This window comes from Solanum dulcamara, chromosome 7, assembly GCF_947179165.1.
Source record: "Solanum dulcamara chromosome 7, daSolDulc1.2, whole genome shotgun sequence".
In the NCBI taxonomy this organism is placed as follows: domain Eukaryota; kingdom Viridiplantae; phylum Streptophyta; class Magnoliopsida; order Solanales; family Solanaceae; genus Solanum; species Solanum dulcamara.
The window spans coordinates 1,614,648-1,628,400 of NC_077243.1; the positions used below are offsets into that span (position 1 = coordinate 1,614,648).

The window sequence follows — 13,753 nt, forward strand, 5'->3', positions numbered from 1 at the left end:
ATCTCTTCTCTGCAAATACTTTTTTGGCCTGCCTATACTTTTTCTTAAATCTACTGCAATCAACCTCTTACACATCCTCACTGGGACATTTACACATCTCCTTTTCACATACCCAAATCATCATAATCTTCTTTTCTTCATCTTGTCCGTCATGGAGATCATAGTCACCTTGTTAGAGATTTTACTTCCTAATCTTATCTTTTCTAGTAAGTCTACACACCCACCTTAGCATACTCATTTTTGTAACTATCATCTTTTGAACATAAGTGTTCTTAACTGGCCACACGTTCACCCCATACAACATAATCAACTTAATCACAATTATGTAAAACTTACCTTTGAGTTTTGGTGGTATATTTTTATCAAATAATACTCCGGAGGCGAGTCTGTATTTCGTCCGCAACACACAATTATGATATGTGACATCATAGTCAACCTTCCCCTTTCTTTGAATTAATGACCCAAGATACTTGCTACTTCCTCTCTTGAGATAACTTGTGTATTCAATCTTATGTATTACATCATTAAACTTGCACTCCAAGTATTCAATTTTGATCCTACTCAACTTGAATCATTTAGATTTCAAGATTTGTCTTCAAACCTCCAGCCTAACGTTAACTCTGCCTTGAGTTGATACTATATCATTTGCAAATAACATACACCATGATAGCTCATTTTGGATGACTCGTCAATTCATCCATCACCAAGGCAAATAACAACGGATGAAGAGTTGATTCATACTGCAACCCCTAATGCAAAACAAAACAAAACAAAACTTTTCCATTAAAAAAAAAATAACTTTGCCTCTCAAAAATAATATCTGTTTTTTCGGCTTCGAAAAAAACACACAAGAAAAACACACTTAAACCGACCTAATGGGTCATCACGTCAACCGTAAAGTAGACGGGCCACTTTTATGGCACAAGCCCTTGAACTGACGCCGTGAAAACACATCTTTGTTTTTTGAACCGGTCAATCGGACTCTCTTATGGAATCAAAGATTTTGAACGAACCTTTAGTATTGGGATGGAATATTCTCTCATGTCTTCTTGTCTTAGCTGACTTTCGATGTACTGAGCGGTACAAATATTTTTCAATGGTGCATGGTCAAACCAATGAAGTCGCCGGCCCAAATGATGAACCATCATAATGAGAATATAGTTTGGATCGTTGTCAAAAACTTTACAAACGCTAGGTATCAATTCTTCTCTAGTTCTATAGGGACCTAATGTTTCAATTAGAGTCGGTAACTTCACAAAAAAAAATCAATTTCAATATATTTATCCCTCTAATAATTCTTCAACGTCCATCTTGATACAAGTTCATCTGAGTGTGTCGTTTTTGGTGTGATCCTTTATGTTACTAGCTCTTTTTAACAATAACAATTAAGTTCTTGAATCTAAACGATAACCATTTCAAATTTGACTATTCAATAGAATCGACGATTATTTTTTTCTTCTATATGTGTACAAATATATTAATAGGCCTTTGGCCATGAAAATTAAAAACTATTTAATTTTATTTGAAAATTTTCGATAGTAAAAAGTTCCATTAATGAATAATGGGGTAATTTTTGTAAAAAATAAAAAGTTGGGATAATAGTTAAAAATAAAATAATAATCCCTTTGTCCAATTTTAATGTGCCATTTTTCCTTTTTAGAAATAACTTATCTTTAAAATTTCTCTTTTTTCCTTAATTGAAATAATTTACAACTAGAAAAATATTTAAAAATTGTTTTTTTTTAAATCATAAGTTTTAAAAATCTTCATTTTTGTCTTAAATATTATGTCAAGTCAAATGGTGCTATATAAAAAGGGACGAAAGGATTAATATTGACTTGAAATTGAAATAATTAATTATATTATGTTATATATTGCAAAAGAAACACTTGTATGAAATAATAATGTCGAATTAATATTTGAATTTGAAATAATAGAAATTGGTAAAATCGGATTGGAATGACCCGTGAGCACAAGCGTGGGTCAACAAGCACCCTGCGGAGAGCAACGAAAGCATAAATCTCCAGCTTCAACTACTTTACTGTCACTCTTCATATATATTTATACATCCAGAGCCTTTGTTTGATCATCTTCTTCAATTTGTGATGTGAAAAAGAGAGACGGAGTATGCAGGGCTACTCTGTGTTTTCACTTAAAGTTTCTTCCTTTACCTCTTTTCCTTCAAACCCCACATACTCTTCATTACCCTTTAAAGCTGCTAAATTCAACTCATGGAGAAAAAGGCTTCGTGTTGTCAATCCTTCTGATTATGCCCCCAACAACCCTTTGCTTTATTTCAAGGTAATTTCTAGTCTTTTCTTGTCTATTTTATTATGTATGTAGATAAACTGAAATTTGGGGCGATTCATAGTTAATTAACATCTAGATTACTGAATAACCAGTTGAGAAATCTACAAATAGACTTTACCCTATGCTTATTGATTGCATTTGTCAATGTCGACAAGAATTTTGGTTAATTTGTTTAAAGAGGTACAAAATTTGGAACTCTGTTTTTTTGATAACCGTGGCTTGCACCCATTCCACGGGATACCTGCCAACTCCCACGAACAAGCGGTACCACACTAAGGCTAGAACGTATGGAAATATATCACCTTGTGTTATTGTGTGCGTGCTGGGATTTGAACATGAGAACTCACGGTGCTCACCATTAGGTGCTTGGAACTTCATTAAAGGCTAGGTTTTCATCTCAATCGACTTTAGCTGCAATTCGTAGTGATGCTTTATTCCCCTTTCAAGTTGGAAAAAAGAAGAAGTAAGATCCGCGTGAAGCTTTTTTAGAACAGATGACTAGGGTCCATCTGTTCCATTAACTACCCCTTTGTTTTTTTTTTTACGTAGATGAAACATTGCTGTTTTTTACTTCCAATGTCAAGCAACAGTGTTCTTTTTCTGGACATCAGGTACATGCAACTGCTGCTGAAACTGATCAACCAAAATGGTGGGAAAAAAATGCCTCAAATATGGTTGACATTCATTCAACTCAAGAATTTTTAGATGCTTTAAGTCAAGCTGGAGATAAATTAGTGATTGTTGAATTTTATGGCACATGGTGTGCCTCTTGTCGTGCGTTGTTCCCCAAGGTGAGTATTTAAGCTTTCCCTGAATAATGAAACAACAGAATGCATTGTTCTCGCACATATTGCTTGGATGTACAACGATACTCACCAATTTGGTTCTGCACTCCTGTGGTTTGCTCTCTTTCACTGATAAGTCTAATAGAGGAATGAAACATTCTGGTAACAATTGCTTCATAATTACATAATCAATCTCTTTTAGGATTTTTTGATATATCTATTATGAAAACAGAAATTCAGTTAGAAGAATTTCATTTATAAGAGGCCTTATTCTTGTTGACATTCTCAAATTTATAGTCCCCTCCACTTGGAAGCCTTTTTAATATGGACAAAGCGTTTTTGCACAACTACCTTATATGTCCTGCGCCATTTTGTATCTTTTGGAGCTTATGGAAAAAAAAGTAGGAGAATGTTCCCAAATTATTGAGCGGTGAAGAAAACATCAAAAGATCTTTTTATTTCGCTATAAAAAGAGTATACCATGTTGCATAGATAGTTGAACGAACTTATAGATGACTCAGGCTGAATCATAGGCATTGTTTGCGTATAATCTTTTATCACCGACTTTGGTGTTTATTAATGAAAATTTACTGATTAAAAATGTGTACTTTGTATTTAGATTTTGGGGTCATTGCTGCTGCACTAGTTGGTCATTCAAATTCTCCACTTGAATAAATTCCTGCACATTCTCTCTCATTTTACGTGCACCTATTTGGCATTAAGTTCATTTGTCCAATCATTTTGGTGCATTCAGAGTTGCAGGCCTTGGAATCTTGATCTTCCCTATTTCAGATTGGAATCCTTTATCCCATCTTTTATTAGAATCTGTTTCTGTTCATGTAATTGCAAGTAAAGTTGCTGGACATAGAGCTTCTTTATGTTCTGACTGTTGAAGATAGGGGTGTGTTCAATTTGGGACAGTCATTATTTGTCTGATTGTACTCATAAGTTACAAACCCTAATTGGCTTGAGATTTAGGCATATAGTTGTTTTTGCTATTGAATGTGTGGTTATGGGAATTTTACTTTGGTCTCACATCATTCTCTTATGACTATCAGGGGTTGCTATGTCCTAATGTTTGATGTTGCTAATTTCCTTATCGATTAATTTCAACTTACACAATCATTGTATATTCTTAATTTACTCATTAGTCTGGTTTTTTCTCATTATGTTTCTAGTAAAAAAAAATTGTCGTTTAGCTTTTCTGTTTGAATCACCATTGTTTCACTGTTATTACAGTTCTATATTTTCTTTTTCCTTTTAAAATTTTGGTTCACCCATCTTAACATTACCAGTTTTACACACCTTCTAGCAAATGCCAAACAAGATTGTGTTGTCCAAGATATCCTAATAGATAATTTGTTTGTTTTTTCACTTTAAAATGGCCAGGTCTGCATGATTGCGGAAAAACACCCAGAGATTGTTTTCATTAAGGTGAACTTTGATGAAAACAAGTCCTTGTGCAAAAGCTTAAATGTAAAAGTCCTTCCATATTTCCACTTCTATAGGGGAGCTGACGGTCTGCTGGATTCCTTTTCTTGCTCTCTCGCAAAGGTAGGACCATGAAGTGCATATCAGTGTGTTTTAATTGTTATTTCTTACAATGGCCATTGGCACTAAGATAAGCCTGATAGTCCATTCATCTCCCATAGCCCAAAGAAAAAGAGAACAAATGACTAAAGAAAGATACTTGGTGTCAAAATATGCACAAGGAGCAGGAAAAGACTGTAACGGTGATAGTTGTTCTTCCTGTTTAGTATACTTGGGAGTAACTTGTTTCTAGTTAACCTGCGCAGCAATGTACTGATTAGACACTGTCCGCTTGTTTATCTCATGGCTATTAGTAGGAACTCCCATTACTTGGATATCTTTGGTAAATGAAATTATGAAATTTCTTAACTGATAATGTGGTGTCCTAAACTTTTCTGTTTATTTATGGGGAAGTAGATTTTCATTACAGTCTAAAGCATATGTGCGGTTTCAATCAATTTTCCTTTGAAATAACTTACTTTGGAACATATAATGCAGCTACAGAAACTAAAGGATGCAATTGAAAATTATAACCCAGCTCATGCAGAAGGAGAGCTGAAAGGCACTGGTGATCCTAAACTTCCATGAAGTTTATGCATATGACAAGGATGGGCAGTCCAAACCATATTCGAATTTATAAGTACGCAACCTGATTGCAGATTGCTATGGGCTGTCACCTTCACAGCTTCTCTTCTATAATATGCTAGAAAGCTGCACATTGTTCTTTGTACAAAGCATTCATTTTTGCCACTGCTGTGATCTATCTCATGTAATATATGGTAAAATTTCAAAAGTAAATCTCTATCCTATGTGTTTTTAAGGAAGAAGGGAGTTCCAGAATTTTATTCTGTTCGAAATCCATGGAAATGACAATAACCTTGGAGACTATTGCTCTCACAATGTGCTTATATACATATATATTGCTCCAATCTGTAGTCACAGGAAACTGATTGTTTCTTCTTTGTGTTATCTTACAATCAAATTGCACATATAATGAAACTTAACCTACTACTACTATTCAGCATGTACAGAATCATCGGTAAAAGGGCTCCAAGCTTCCAACTTGTTATTTTCTATGTAGTAATTGTAGGTGCTAAAACTTTTGATCTTTTCCCTTTTATTGGTGCTTCAGTATCTGGGAAGTGACCATTTCTCTCCATAAGATCCTCTACATGACCTTCTGCAGTCACATTCACAGGGTAAGTGACCAAATGAACACCCTTCATGTCTTCTACTTCATCTTGATCGTAAATTTTCCACATTTGGTCTCCGATAGAACGGATTTTATGCACGCATTCCAAACTTTGAGGCTGTTGAAACTCTTGCTCTGCTTGTCCAGTGTGTTCATACCACAATGACATACGGTATGCATGAATGTCCCTTTGATCTATGTCGTCTTCTTCAGTTTTCGACTGATAGCATCCTATTGCAATCTCAGTGTCTCGTTTCCCATCCATGGATCTTTGGTTTATGTTAGCAGAACCAATTAATAAGTATGTATCATCCACTGAAAATTTGAAGAATTGTTAGCATGTAAGCTTTATTAGTCTAAATGATCAATAATACGACATGTAGAAGTGACAAATGAGCGAGTTGGGTCGTTGAGTTTGAATGGGTCGAAATGACAGGTCATAACACAAGAAGTCCAACATGACCCAATTTTGATCTTGTAAGTTTGAGTTTGACCCGTCAGATACACCACTTTACCCGTTTTGACTCAATAGTTTGATGAGTCATTTCAAGTGCAACACGCTGGATCAAGCCATCAAACAGGTCTAGTTTACTCGGGCATGTTGGACAGGTTACTAGAAAATGGATTGATTTTACCACGTCTAAATGAGTATATATAGAGGAAGATTTTTCATACCTATCATGAGTTTAGAGTGGACATAAACCATGAATCTCCTATTCTTTTGAGCTCTCCAGTACTGTGATTCTGGATGTGGAGAATAAGGAGGAGCAAATTCTCCTTTGATCTTTTCTTCTCTGTTTGCAAGACAGAAGAAATTCAAGTAATCTCTAGGATGCCCCTGTTCACCATTTTCTTTAATCGCTTCGCCTATAAATTTATACATCATCTTCATAGTTTCCCCACTCCAGTGCAATATATCTTGCACTGAATCACTCTCTGGCAGTCCTTCTGGCCACATTGGTATCACAATGTACACAGAAAACCGCTCCTTAGCTCTGATTTTATTCGCAATCTTTAGTGCAATCTCGATTGGAATTAAGTTTCTACAGCCACAATGTTGATCTTGCTCCCAATGGTGGCATCCACCGATGAAATACTGATTCTCGATGTATATAAATCTGTCAGCTCGTCTAATTGCTTCAACATAAGCTTCATGAATACTTCTTTCAACTGTCATGTTCCTAGGCAAAGGGCATGCGGAGATATGATCAATTGATCGGAAGACTTGAACGTTCCAATCCCGATCAGTTGAAGCCATGTTTGGCGGATTGCTGAGTTCTGGAATGGATCTTATCGGAATGAGCAAAGAAGGCCCAATTTGCTTATTCCATCTTTGTTCAAAATTATTGAGTATATCCATAGCTGCTTGTCCTGTGACACGAGCGTGAGCATCGTGCCATGGTTCTCTTGGCCCTCCTTTGTGCAGGCTTGCACCAGATAGGCTTGTTTGATAGAAATCATAGCAATGTGATTCTGTGTTGAGAGTTCTAAACAAGGAGTGCTCTTCTGTGTCGTATCGACCATCACAGAGATCTAACCCACCAAGAAAACTAGTAATTTCTCGACTAGTTGACGATAAATGACTTCTTGAATCTACTGCTATCATCTTCTGATGATGCGCAAAGAATGAGGGAAGTTTATGGTGTAATCTGGGAACCAATTTGCACACTACTTTTGTGTCTCTGAAATACGCTAAAGAATCTTCGTCGTGTGTTCTCATCACTCCCTTGTTCTTGATGATTGGTAAGGATGTTTCGTCGTCCCAAAGCATGATCCTTACAGCCATACCTTCCTCTGCTTTACGCTTCAGCAATTCACCTAGCTTTACTCCTTTTGCATGTGTAATTTCTGCACTGGGATCCCGGACCTGAAAAGTGATGCCACCAGTGTTCCAAATGTTGAGAAAATGGACAATAGGTCTAACTCAACAACACCTGAACTCAACTACAAAAGCCAGCTATCCTCAACATATCTAGGTATATCTACCCCCCTCCCCCTCGCCACACACACACCACATGAAGCGTGTATAACATAACATGAAGGCCCTTCCTAGATGTGCAACAAAACATCCATTCTTTCTTTAAAAACAAGTCCCTTGGACAAATTGCCTATGTTTGAACATACCTCCAACCTAAATTCGAAACTCTTTCTTTATAACTCTGATACCATGTCAAGAAAATCGATATTGGGTTTAACTCAAACTTAAAAGTTAGTTTATAAAGTGTAATATGCCATTAATCATAAAAAGAAAATACTCCTCCTTCCTCAACGTACACATAAAACCATGCATCCAAAAAAAAAAATAGGAAAGGAAATGTAGATAGTTTTTTCCCCTTACCAAAACCATCTTAGGATTGAAAGACCACCCTGCAATGTAAACCAAATGTTTTGCACCCTCAATGGCTCTGTATATGTCCTCCCACAAGTTTTTGGGTCTCGGCTGACATGGCGGTTGGAATGTATGTTGGTGATGTGCATCCTGATAAAGAGTCACAGAGCAGTTTGATCTTTGAGGAAACGTCGAATTTTTTAATCCTGTGAATGCACCATTCTCTAGTATTCTTCCCCAGCTTGGTTCATTTTCTGCTGGCTTGAACCAAACAATGAACTGCAACTTCAGTTTCTTCTTTGGCTTCTTGTTTTCTATAGAAAGTGGGAAGAATCCCTCGATTAAACTCGTTTCGCTTAAGAGCTTGTTTGCCTGAATTGTGAATTTTCCTAAGATGGAACATTTTGTCTTCAGAGTAATGGTAATGGTTGTGTTTGGAGAATGAGCGCAGAGTATTTGAAAGTTCTGGTTCCAAACGCGATCGCGTTCTTGTGTTGTTTTTGCTACTGTCTTGTTATCAATCTTGATTGTCACAAATGCAGGTTTTCCATTTGCTGAAATACACTGCAAAATATAAAAAATAAGAAGAGGATTTTAGGCCATAATAGCCGATTGCTATTGCAGCTAAAGGGCTCTGGTCTAATGGTAAAGAGTGTAGCTCATGATGTGTTGATTACACACACTTTACGAGTTTGAACCACAAAATGTAATGGTTCTTCTTCCGCCAAGATTCAGACAAAAACGAGCTTAGATAGCACTGAATAAGATTTGGTGAACGAATACAAAGTTCAAAGATTTTATTATTGAGAAAGTAAAAAGAGGTTATTCAACAGTCATTGCAGGTTTCATTACTTCTCTTCCATTTCATCATAGAAGGAAATGGATATTGAATGATCAATTCATCATTGAGAACGATTAGCCTCAAAAGATGAATATTACGGCGTTCTAACAATGACATATCAAACAAGAACTTGATGAGCGAAATCTAATGTGTATTTAAGTGGAGAAAAACTTGTGTTTGCAATGAATCACTTACCTTGAAGGGAAGAGATGACTTGCGAGACGTGGCACGAAAAATTGAGACTTCAAGTGTTCCATGAAAAAACTTGTGTTTGCCCTCCATTTTTTGCAGCTCTTCAAAGTATTGAACAATATTTGGTTGATTATATTTTGAGAGAAAAACATCAAAGAAACAATACAGAATTTTCTTTGTTTTTTTTTTGTTGTCATGGGATCACATTTGTATGTTGATATATAAAAGTTGGTAAGTCTGTTATTTTAATCCAAAGACAGCTATGTGTGGAAACTTGGAATACAATTGAGATGTTGGAAGTGGACAAAACTTAAAAACATGTAAAATTCATCCTTAAAGGCAACCTTCAACTTCACTGCTAGTTTCTGCTTTAAGCTGAAGTTTTCCCTATCCCACAAATTCCCATTTTGTGTGTTTTCTCGTATCGGTGAGTTTAACTTCTATGCACTGATAACTCAAAAAATATTTTTTATACTATCATATTAGCTAAAATATAACAAGAAGTAATTGTCAATAATTAAAAAGTGAAATTAGTAATCTAGAAGTAGATTGGTCTATATTTGCTTAGACTAAATCTTTATTTCTTTCTTTCTTTTTAACAATTATTTGTTCAATTTAATTTCATAAGATCACTAACTATTTGTTGATCTAATGTTTGGCACGTTGGATTAATGCACTCCATATTGTCTATTTTGCTTATTATAATCGAACAAACAACATATATTCTTAGTTTAAGGGTATCTATTATCATCCTGTTTTTTTAGGATCTAATTAAACAAATCAATGAATACTTATTTCTAGAAACAACAATAACAATATAGATTCACACGTGGGTTCGGAGAGATTATTTCTGATAGACATATCTTTGGCTCAAGTAAAGCATATCAAAATGAAGTATTAAAAAAAAATACAATAGTGCAGAAGACATTTATAAAAACAAAAAGAGATAAGTGAACAATATTGACAATAAATAATAAGATAATCAAAAGAAAGAAAATAACATGTAATAAAAAAATCGAAGAATTTAATAGTAGAAAAATAATAATAACAATATTGATAAAGAACAAATTAGACAATGATTAATTATTTACTAAATTTCTATCTTAATCCTCGACCTGTGTATCATCCCGAAGAAGAATAAAAAAAGAGTAAAAATAAGTTAGGTGGTGCTGAGATCATGATACTTCAGTAATTAACTGAAGTCGGATCATCCCTTAACACCAACAGATCTTTGGCCAACTTTCTTTATTCTATTGTTGGAAATTATATTATGAAATTAAATAAAATTATGCTCGATTAATAATTTGATTCAAAAATATTTCTACCATCAATATTTTAATTCAAAAATATCCTCGTTTAATGTTGACCAGGTTTTTAAGATGACATGGCATTGCCATATAATAAATCTGGTGAGAGAAAGGAGGGTTTCCGGCTATTGTTATTTTCTGAAATATTGAGCCACAATACTGTGACGTTTTTATTATAAAAAACATAAAAGTAAATTATTATGATATATATTTCTTGGACCTGAATAATCATTCTAGTAATTAACTCGAAATGTCCTAAGTAATTCTTTTCTTAAATAGCTTGATATTGAAGCCACTCATTTTTTTTTATTTTTCTGATTGTGTTTTTAATGCTCTGCTGGTTCTTAATTTCATTGTTGATATATGACTAATTTTCAACCTGCAATTATGGATGCCATTTACTAATTTAAAGAGAACAAGAAAATCCAATACAAAATTTGTGATTAATGGGTGTTCCTAATAAAGAAAATTGATAATATGGTATCTTTTTGTGATTAAGAAAAAGACATATTTATGTAGAACTTTGCAATACAAATATCCAACTTGATATAGACTTGATCAATTCTCGAATATTCACTGCAAAATTCAAATTTCTTAGAAAAAGAACTTGTTTAGATTTTTTAAAAAATTAAAAATCTTTCTAAATATCTACTTTTCTTAGATTCACGAATGTTAAGTCATGTCCAATACATTGATTCTTCTTACTCTTATGTTTATTTGATACAAATTTAAATTAATCGACTCAATATATATATATATATCAAATACTTGGAAAAAATAAAAGGAAATAAAGTTGGGTAGAGTCACATGGTCTTCCTGAATGTGCTCTGTTATGCACTTGAAGTTTTAACTATATTAATGTTATCTTTTGGTATTTCAAGATCCAATAATGTGTCCCCACTCGACTCCAATTGACTCGGGGAATCTCAATCTACCACCCACGTTTGTTGATTTTTCTCCACAACTACTACCTTCTTATAAGCACTTAATTTTCATACTACTGTTTAAAATCGAATAAAAATTAATAACTTAAATCAAAAAAATTATTAATTGAATAATTTTATTTTATTATTACATGAGATTATCTATTTTAAATGATTTGATGTTCTTAACGGATTAATTGATAATTCAATAATAAATTAATAAATTATATATATATATATATATAAAGCCAGGGTTTAGTTTTATATTCATACTGTCCCAAACTCTCAATTTTTTTATAAGGTGTCAAGTATTTATTTTTTAATTGTCAACTCATATACATGGTTCATTTGATTTGTCATTTTATTTCTAAGTGATTTTTATTTTTGTGTGTGAAATCTTAACGAATAACCAAATCGATAACTATCAATAATCGATAAATCGATATCTTAATAATTCTATAACAACTTAGCATATCTACAAATCGATAATCATATCAATAAACTTTAAAACTGAATTGAACCGATAATATATTATATCGCCATGAAATATCAATTTGTGTTATAATAAATGAAACACCCCATATATATATATATATATATATATATATATATATATTATATTGCCATGAAATATCAATTTGTGTTATAATAAATGAAACACCCCTCCCTTGAATGATTCGCTTTCAAGAGTTTTACATATATCTTTTCACCATCTATTTCCTTTAAAACTAACTTTTATATCGAATAAATCCCGTTAAATCATGTCATTAACACTTAAATAAAGGTGTTAAGATTATTTAAAAATCAGTAGTATCAATTTTTTTTAAAGGTAGATTAGATTGAGAAAAGGACAAAAGAAGAAAAACAAATAAAATAAGCTTTTTCTTGAAAGGGAAACATGGCACGTGAGGCCGGCTTCGTTGTTGCATTGCCTGTCTTTAACTTCGTCGACGTCCCCACGACGTTCTAGTGTGGTCTTATCCCCCCACACACCCCTTCTCCCACTACTTTTACTTCAACATTTGTTTAATTTTGATTTGATATTCGAATTTAAAAAATAATTTTATTTTTTAAAATTTAATAATCACAACGTATCATATAAAAATTAAAATTAAAAAGATATGATTTTGTATGTTGGGTTATGTCAAAGATATTGACAGATTATATTAAGTTAATAAATAAATTATACTCTAACTCATTTAAATTTTGAGTTAATTAAAAACGAATTTGTTCGCCAATCTCTATTTCTCTCAATTCTATCATGAATTTCACTAGTGAAATAACACTCATTGAATCATCATATTAGGTCAAAGTGAGATCTAAATCAGAAAAAATTGAATGTGTTTAATATGCTTACGCTATCTATAAACTTGATATTAAAAGGTAAGCTCCTTTTATAGTACCAAAATGTTAAGCCATCTGATTATACTAATATAGATAATTAAGAAAGTAGTTGGCGTAGTCAACAAAGAAAGTCGATAAGTATAATATAATTAACGTGTCATTGCACTCCATTAAAATATTTTTTAAATATATCATAAAAGTGAATAAATTTCATATCCAATGAAATATCGACATGTAAAATTAAACAAAAGAAATAATTAATCATCATCGGTTCAAACATTAGCGGTCTTTTAATCAGTTTTCACTTGAGTGAGTAGGCTAAATCTCCTTAAATGATAATTATTTTGCTAATTTCATACTCAAATTATTCGGTGTTTGACTTATAAATCCCTTTACATTAAATACCCCAATTGAATATGTAGAAAAATATTTGTGATAACTTATTGTGAAGCATGCAGAGGATTAAAAAAAAAAATCTTAAAAATGTGCCCACCTGGCACGAGTATGATAGTGCAAGAAGATTTTGTGACACTCAGTAAGTTAGATATAAAACTTGTAAGTAATGAAACTTTTAAAATTCATGTATATCGTCATTCAAAATTCTTTGAAAAATCTTTTAAAACATGATATATTTATTTACGTATCATGTTATATTCCAAAAAAGAAAATTTAAATATAAATTTATTATAATTTAAAGAGTTTTAGATATGAAACACACGAAATAAAGATATTTTGAGGAGGATTTTAACCTTTCACTAATGCCTATCCCCTCTACAATGTGAAAAATAAAATGAAAGGTATGATTGAATATGACATACTTGAAATTTCAGCTATCCTATTAACTTAATTTATTATAGATTTTAAAAATCATTTTGTCAAATGAAGTTTTTGGAAAGGAAATAAAAAAGAAATGGTAAAGAAACTCCGTGGAAAGAATGTGCCGGAGACAGCTATCAATTGCCACGTGTCACTCAGCCTTATGGTGATATTTTCACACAAA

The 13,753-nt window shown here is 33.0% G+C and overlaps 2 protein-coding genes across 2 annotated transcripts; one reads left to right on the forward strand and one right to left on the reverse strand.

Moving 5' to 3' along the window:
- Positions 1-1,960: 1,960 nt before the first annotated feature.
- Positions 1,961-5,541, forward strand: LOC129895799 (thioredoxin-like 2-1, chloroplastic). Its single transcript, XM_055971565.1, has 4 exons — positions 1,961-2,301; positions 2,922-3,101; positions 4,485-4,649; positions 5,124-5,541. Exons 1-4 carry the CDS (start codon positions 2,128-2,130, stop codon positions 5,211-5,213), a joined length of 609 nt encoding a protein of 202 aa, XP_055827540.1. The 5' UTR covers positions 1,961-2,127; the 3' UTR covers positions 5,214-5,541.
- Positions 5,542-5,643: 102 nt separating this feature from the next.
- On the reverse strand, positions 5,644-9,392 carry LOC129895798 (phospholipase D alpha 4). Its single transcript, XM_055971564.1, has 4 exons — positions 9,183-9,392; positions 8,156-8,710; positions 6,493-7,684; positions 5,644-6,132 (listed from the first exon to the last, which is right to left on the reverse strand). Exons 1-4 carry the CDS (start codon positions 9,267-9,269, stop codon positions 5,699-5,701), a joined length of 2,268 nt encoding a protein of 755 aa, XP_055827539.1. The 5' UTR covers positions 9,270-9,392; the 3' UTR covers positions 5,644-5,698.
- Between the last annotated feature and the right edge of the window lie 4,361 nt (positions 9,393-13,753).

Bases quoted from the DNA above. Each gene is read 5' to 3' on its own strand.
- LOC129895799 (XM_055971565.1), top strand. From the start codon at position 2,128: ATGCAGGGCTACTCTGTGTTTTCACTTAAAGTTTCTTCCTTTACCTCT. The intron at 3,102-4,484 runs GTGAGTATTTAA...TAAAATGGCCAG, and splicing joins GTCGTGCGTTGTTCCCCAAG to GTCTGCATGATTGCGGAAAA. The intron at 4,650-5,123 runs GTAGGACCATGA...CATATAATGCAG, and splicing joins TTTCTTGCTCTCTCGCAAAG to CTACAGAAACTAAAGGATGC.
- LOC129895798 (XM_055971564.1), bottom strand. From the start codon at position 9,269: ATGGAGGGCAAACACAAGTTTTTTCATGGAACACTTGAAGTCTCAATT. The intron at 8,711-9,182 runs GTAAGTGATTCA...TATATTTTGCAG, and splicing joins AGTCATCTCTTCCCTTCAAG to TGTATTTCAGCAAATGGAAA. The intron at 6,133-6,492 runs GTATGAAAAATC...TCAAATTTTCAG, and splicing joins CCACTCTAAACTCATGATAG to TGGATGATACATACTTATTA.